The sequence below is a fragment of the Sesamum indicum genome, linkage group LG2 (genome assembly GCF_000512975.1).
Source record: "Sesamum indicum cultivar Zhongzhi No. 13 linkage group LG2, S_indicum_v1.0, whole genome shotgun sequence".
Classification (NCBI taxonomy): domain Eukaryota; kingdom Viridiplantae; phylum Streptophyta; class Magnoliopsida; order Lamiales; family Pedaliaceae; genus Sesamum; species Sesamum indicum.
Window position 1 is genome coordinate 8,205,919 of NC_026146.1, and position 7,984 is coordinate 8,213,902.

Here is a 7,984-nt window from a genome sequence, read left to right on the forward strand (position 1 = left end):
GTTAAAATGGTCATTTCTTTTTTATATAGTATAGATATCAGTTATTGTTCTATAACTACATTTTATTTAGGGGAAAAAAGTTTTGGTCCTTTAATTTTATGCTCGATTCATTTTGGTCCAATAAATATTACCATTATCAATTTTTTACCATTATTTTGAAAAAATATGTAAATTTCATCCAATTTGGAGTTTTTATTTAATTTTCCAGCAATTTTAGCCCGAATGCACTTGAGTGATTGAAAATTTTTATTGCCTATGGGGTTCAAACCCTATTCATTTAAAATAATATTTAAATCCTTCACCATGCTATAATTTATAATGCACGGGTACTCTAAAAAATTGCTCGATGCAGTGATTGAAAATTTTTATTGCCTATGGGGCTCAGACCCTAGTCAATTAAAAGAATATTTAAATTCTTCACCACTTATACTATAATCTATAATGCATGGACACTTTGAAAAATTGCCCGATGCAGTGTTGGACACGGACACAGCTCATGCACGCCTCGACATCAATGATGTGTCCGAAATTAAAAAGAAAAAAGAAAAAAGCGGGACACAGCTTCGGAATGCCTGTTGGCATGTCCGACACATTTCGGTTTTTTTTATATAATTTTAAAAAATTTTAGGTTGTCTTTAAGAAAAAAATGAATTTTTAGGCTTAATAAAAATAGAACAAAAATTAATTCACTCCTCTTAAACTAAAAATATTATGATTGAATTACTAAAAATTCTAGAGAGATTCTCGATAATTTAACTAATTTAAATTATTAAAAATTCTTCATTGTGTTTCTTTTTAAAATAATCTGATTTTGTAAATTTTTGATGCCACATTCGATTAATATAGATGTAAGACATGCTTATTTTATATTTTATCTTACTATTTCTTATACTGCATATTTTAATTTTATGAAAAATTGAGAATGTATAATAAAAATATATTATATATAGCCCGTGACAAGGCCGTGCCATGTCTTAATATTTTTTTTATTTTCTGTGTCACCATGCCCGTGTCGCTGTGTGCATGTCCATACATTGTAGGCTATGTCCAACTTGTGTCTTGTAAGCTCAACCATACAATATAATCTATATATCTATAAGTATTTTAATATAGATAGATGATAATATCAATGTATTAAATATTGTTAAACAACTAATATATTATACTAATTTTTTTAGAAATATTAACATTTAATAATATTTTCTTTATTCAAGGATAAAAATTATATATTACTTTCTATATGCTTATATTTATATGTTTTTCATTATTATTTCTTAAATGCTTCGTATTTTTTAAATTTATCATTATATATTACATGTTTTGAAAGATTTATAAATTTTTTAATAAATTAATAAATATATTATTTAATTGAAAATTTTGGACAAATTTTTATACGTTAAATATATAATATTTCAAAAAATTACTATATTAAAAATCAATATGTAATATCATTATATAATTTTTAAAAAGTTGTTATCTTAAAATATAATACAAAAGCAGTTTTCAATATATCAATCATAACCTATATATATATTCACTAATTTAATAAAAAATTAGAAATCTTTCACAACATACAATATATAATAAAAAACATTTAAAAATAATAAATGATTATATCAAATATATAAATATTAGCATTAAAGGCAATACATTATTTTATAAAATACATAGATACATTTTTTCTGCTAACACATCTATTAACTTTATAAAGGTTTATAAATATTTAAAAAACACACCATATAATAATAAGTCTATAAAAATAAATGTAATATAGTAATATAATATATAAATATTAGCATTAGAAATAATACATTGATTTTCAAAATGCATAGATATTTTTCTTCTGCTAATATTCCATTTCTGCTAGAATCTCGATATTGTTAGGTGTAATTTTTTTATAAAAATATATAATACATTGAAATATTTCTAGATATATAGGTCATATAGCATCATTCAGCTTAAAAATTACAAGTTAGTTGTAACATTAGTGATAAAATAATTAAATATTATTTTAATTGACTAGGGATCCAACCCCATGACCAACAAAATATTTGAATTGTTCAAGTACATGTCTCAATTTTCTTGCTTAGGTGGAAATTCCAGCGGACATGTATATCAAATTTTGGGGAAAACTGTCTGAAAATTGAATAAATTTACATCTTTTTGCAAAGTAATAATAAAAAATTGATAATAGTAATACTTAGTGGACCAAAATGAATCAAAAACAAAATTAAAGGACCAAAATTTTTTTTCCTTTCACGACAAATAAAAACTTGTCAATTCATACTTTTATATATATATATATATATATAATATATAGATATGAATTAGTTAATTTTAATTAGTTGTCCAGCGCCATTCATTCTTGAAGACATTATTATATATAAGATGGGTGCATAACAATTTATCTCCTTATGATATTGAAAATGAGTACATTATCCATCTATGAAAAAATATAGCAATTTATCCCCTTATACCTTTTAAAATGAAGTAAACCTCCTTATACTGGGAGGTAAATTACTTCATTTTAAAAAACATGGGGAGGTAAATTATTGGATTTTAAAAAGTATAGGAAAGTAAATCGTTATTTATTTTTTCATAAAGTAACTTGCAACGCGATATCACAAGAGGGTTGCTTGCATTTTTCCCCATACAAGATTACAATAAGCCATGTTAATTTCAAAACAGAGCAGTTTGATACTTGGAAAGAAAAGTCACCTGAAGTCCTCAACTCTCATACATACGCCGGAAAACGAACAAATCGTGTTCAGGAAAACATACACATAACTTCCACATTTTTCAGACAACTTAGAAAGATGGAAAACATCTATTGAGTCGGCCTGGCAACCTATAAAACTCATCGCTCCTGACGTCTTTGCCATAAACTACAAACTTCTCCCACCAGTAAGAGCCATTATCTTTACGAGTCTCGTCGGTTCCATAATCGAGAGTGCAGTCCAGTAGGAGGGCAATCGCAGCGGCCACGGTTGCGTGTGACATAAAGACGACAGACATAATGTCGTTGAACTGCACATCGTGACAGAAAGTTGAAACGAACAGGTCTAAATTGTTTTATGAATTGAAAGTTGGAATAGGTTGCATATAAATGAGCATACCCATACTGCAGGAGTGTGAACTGGACCACCTCTAGAGTTCGGACCATGCTCTCTGAAGTATTGCGGAAGAGAAAGTCCGATGAAGAAGGATAGCCCCAGTACAAGCTTTGTCCTGAAACTGTTGAGGTTACAGAACTGGAGAAATCCCAAGCCTACAGATGCTGCATTCGAGAAGAATTCAGCAAACGATAGGATTTCGGAGTACATGAAACAAAAATGTTAATATTTTGAGACGGTACGTACAAACGTAGCCAAAGAAGATGCAGTAGGATCCTGCCATAATTGGTAAAGGAATCGAAGCAAAAATAGCTCCAAATTTTCCTGATCCACGACCAAGGTAAGTCGGGGTTACATAAAATTTCATCGTATCTGTGTAGAATCTTGAATTACAGTGTGAAATTGACAGAACATGTAGTTTATATAAATCTGGAGCTAACCTAAAATGGAGAAGAGAATCATAAATATAGATGATATTTGGACAACTCTTCTGCTTCCTGCTTTTGTCAAGGCCAGAAGACCAACATTTTCACTGTACATGTCATAAAATCTTAGTAAGAGAGGTGAATAAAGCCATAACAACACTTAAAAATCCGGGATCTTGTACATCGTACATGTTCTGGTGCATGTGATCAACTATTTTTAAGACCGTTGAGCGGAGTCATATATGTTAACGTACCGTCTAGGTGAATGCAATTATGCAAGTAAGAGAACCATAAAGGCAGCTATAAAGGAGGAGTTTCTTACACTGTTGCGGTGGAACCAGTGATGCTGCCAAACAGGGCATGAAGCAGAGTCCCGATCCCCTGAATAAGTGAAATATAGTCGTGAGTAAACCGATGCAACGAAATGTAGAGCTAAAAATGTATCTTAAACCGTTGTAGAAGTAGAAAAGTAGCTCTTAGTCTTACCAGCCAGCCGACACCACGACTAATTACTGAGGGTGGCACCGGCGTTGCACTGCCATATCGAGCTGCTGAAATGAACGAGCCAGTAGACTGCCCATCAATTGAGTAGTAGTACATGAGGCAAATCAAATGGTTACCCTTTATTAGGATATGTAATTAAAGATCTCTATATACAATATAGTCTTTAATACTCTTCCAACGAATGCAAAGGGAAACAGGAAAACTTCCATTAAGAAGAAAAGTCATGCTCCTAACTAGCACATCTGTTGAAAAAACTGATCAAGTCAGAGAGCGCATGTACTGATCTTAGGTTCGGTATCCAGTCATGCATAGCAAAGCATATATACAATCTATACTATTAGTAGATAAAATATGCAGTTTAACACCTCAATTGAAGCGACAAATGAAGCAACGATTGCTGCAAAAGCTTCTCCAGCTCTAAAAGTGGGAGGCCCCCATTGGAATGGAAACGGGACGTAAAACCTGCAATTCATGGCGACAAGAGATCATGACGCCCATGATTTGACATTATATGTATAAAACGGCTGGTAATATATGCAACCACGCGACATCCTCAAATGATTAGGCAGGTGGAAACTTGTTGACAGATGTTCGTTGCAAATAAAATGTAGTCGCTAGCTAGATAAAAGGAAAGAGGAAGGAATGCGGTAGACCGTACCAAGGAGCTCCCCCAATGAGCCCTGAGCTATCAGTGCGGCAGCTAACGTGTTTAGATTTCATAAAAGCACCACTCCATGTTAGGATTCCTGCATACATCCACACAATTGCAATGGCGAAAAGCAGCGCATATCTATCGCAGAGGTGTCTCTTTGACTTTATAAATCTTGGTAAAAACTGCAGCGCAATAAACGTTCAAGCATTAGTCCCTGCACAAGTAGTTAGTCACTCGGCATCGCCGCTTTGTAGTAAACAAAATCTCATTGGTGTTTTTTCATACAACGTTCATCATGTCGTCTTTCATGTTTCACTAGTTAGTCACTCAGAATTAAAAGCATAAACTGTCCGGCCAAGTCAGTTACCTGTGAGATGATTATCAGTAAAACCAGCTGTGGTATCCCGACTTCAAGACAGGTTGCAATCTGCATAGAAATAACAACAGATTAGAGTTTAGAGACCACATTGAGCATCAACCTTGAGTTCAGTAGTTCATTTTTATGTGGCAAGCAGGAGCAAAGTACTGAATTTCTCAAAATGTGAAGCTCAACTGAAGGGCTAATAGTTCTTACAAGTGGGAAGCCAAGATGGTAGAGCCCAAGTCCGGTGAATGTAATCAGTGGAACCATAGACAGAGGGGTAAACGACCTAAGACCAGAATCAGATAAAGTAAGGATACATTCTTTTCTTTTGCAAAATTACAAATAAACATCTGAAATCATAATTGTAATTTTTATCAACACCACCAATGGCAGTAACTTTACATAACCCATGAGGTAAATTATATCGATACCCCTTAACGAGTGTAATTGTAATTTTTCAAGAACATGGATAATTATGTAATAAAACCTAATTAAGAGGGTGTCGATCTAATTCACAACAAAATACAATAGCAAATTTTCAGTAGCAGGGCATCGATAATGTGAAAAATGCAAGCAACCCCTATGATATTGGAAATGAGTAAATTACCCTCTATTAAAAAAAAAAAAAAAGAACAGTAATTTACCTCAAACTGCTTTATTTAAAAAGCACAAGGAGATAAAATTGCTATCTTTTTATCGTAAAGTAACAATTTGTTATTTGCAATATCACAAGGGTAAATTGCATTGAGGCCCATCAATAATTAGAGTACTTAACCAACCTTGCTAGGTTTCTCCACAAACCGGTGAATCCAATGATCATTTGGAAACATGAAGTAACAATTAAAGCTCCCTGTATTTCTCTCATTGTTTGCAGAAATCTCTGAGAACAATCATCGAAATAACAAAAGTATTAACATTGTAAACAAACACATATCAATTTCTAACAAGGACGAATGATAGAACTGATTTCATCACTTCACCTGCTCGGGCTCGTGCATCAGTCTGTATTTTCTTGCATGAATAATTGAGGTTGCCGGAATCAAGAACGCGTAGGAGCCACCTATTACTGATGGCAGCCTTGTACCAAAAAAGGAGTGCAACAATGTGTTCACGCCCGATATGAAAAGTAGGGTTTGTATCACCTTGGCCTTGTCTTTCTTCAATACAAGTGCAAGAAAAGGGTGGATCAATATATATATATATATATGCATGCATGATCTGATGAATTTGGATAGTTAAAAAGGAAGTGAGACTTACATCAGTCCCACCCATTTCAGGAACTAGCATACTTGGAATTAAGACAATTGAACCAAGAGCCAGGATATAATGTTGGAATCCCAAAAGAATGGCTTCTACTGCATCAAAGAAAAACACAAATTAAGAATCAAAATTATCGGAACAAGCCACAAAACCAATATTCTCGAAAAAGTAATGCCAAATTGTGCCTATATATAATCAGACGGGGTTAAATGCAATCTCCGTGTTGTGAAAAAAAAAATAGTAAATTATTTTCTGTATTTTCAAAAATAAAATAAAGTATCTCTCTTGGTTTAAATAGGATGTAATTTGTTTTATTTTTTAAAACATGGAAGAATAGTTTGTTATTTTTTCACATGGAATTTTTTGTTTATTTTTCATATCACATGGAGTAAATAGCATTTTTTGTTCTATATAATGTCAAAATTGTAATGGAGGATTATAATTTAAAAAATTAACGCATTTACCAAATATGATCGAAAAAATACTAAATTTGTTGAAAATTAGTTCATAATTGACGCGTGACCCTTTTAATTTTCCAATAAATTTTGTTAATCCGTCCATTTGACACATCAGCATTTCCGCAGCCATCGTGTCGCCCATGGCGCATTTTGAAAGCATGTCAGCATGACACCTAATTTGGGACATGAGGCCAAATTGCCACTTCAGCAAATCGAAACTTAGGAATTCTCAAATTGAAGGGGTGACGTGTCGTCACAACATCAGCTTATTTTAAGCAAATTTAATATTTTTCACCGACCTTTGGATTAAATATGCTAATTTTTTTAATCTTAAATGTAATTTTGACATCAAACCGAATTAAAAGCATTAATTTCTATAATTATAGGACCAAAATAATATCTTTCGCAGATATTTTCGTTTAAAAAGATCAAAATGACCATGAAGAACATAATTATTAACATCGACAAGACAAATTAAGCAAGATCGCAGAAGGACTAAGTTAATAAATTCATTACCTAAGACCATTCGCAAGAACCAAAAGTATATATATATCATATATAATTGGAAGATCATAGGCGTAACTCCGACAATGGATGAATGAAAACTCGGAAATATCGAAAATGCAACAAATACGTATTGAAGATGCGGAATCAACTTAATTTGCAAACATGAAAAAGAGACACTGATGAAATAAGTCCACTTAGATAAATTCTTCAGCTAATAGAGAGAATAGGGGAAAAAATCATATGTATATATGTATACTGACACCAAGGAGGCGGGCTATTTATGCAATACTGGATGCCCGGCAGCTGCTCAAGGACTGCATGCGGCTGCGGCTCGTTTACGTCTCCATTGCTATTGCTGCTGTTGCTTCCATCACCCGGCATTGTTGAAGGTCGGCGGAGTGTTGCTTCAGGGAGAACGGAACACCTCAAGCAGTGGCTGGAGATGATCTTCTTGTTTTTCCTTTCTCTATAAAGAAGTTGAGAGTATGGTCATAAGAGGAACATAATCTTGTGATGATATGTAACTTACATATTGTTAACTAATACTCCTCCATGATCTGGCAAATTTATTGGAGATTAAATTCCTGAAATCATTACAAATTTATAATACAGAAATAATTAAAATTTCAAGAATCATATTATATATATGTATAATATAAGAAATTATGCAATATATCTTCCTGTAATATGAGAAATGAGCG

General features: G+C 32.6%; 1 protein-coding gene across 1 annotated transcript; it reads right to left on the minus strand.

Annotated features, from left to right (window-relative positions):
* On the minus strand, nucleotides 2,715–7,664 carry LOC105155863 (putative nucleobase-ascorbate transporter 10). The gene is made up of 14 exons (XM_011071848.2): nucleotides 7,544–7,664; nucleotides 6,316–6,413; nucleotides 6,039–6,215; nucleotides 5,838–5,938; nucleotides 5,269–5,344; nucleotides 5,062–5,121; nucleotides 4,701–4,876; nucleotides 4,408–4,504; nucleotides 4,025–4,111; nucleotides 3,861–3,919; nucleotides 3,554–3,645; nucleotides 3,360–3,437; nucleotides 3,117–3,277; nucleotides 2,715–3,027 (listed from the first exon to the last, which is right to left on the minus strand). Exons 1-14 carry the CDS (start codon nucleotides 7,662–7,664, stop codon nucleotides 2,809–2,811), a joined length of 1,602 nt encoding a protein of 533 aa, XP_011070150.1. The 3' UTR covers nucleotides 2,715–2,808.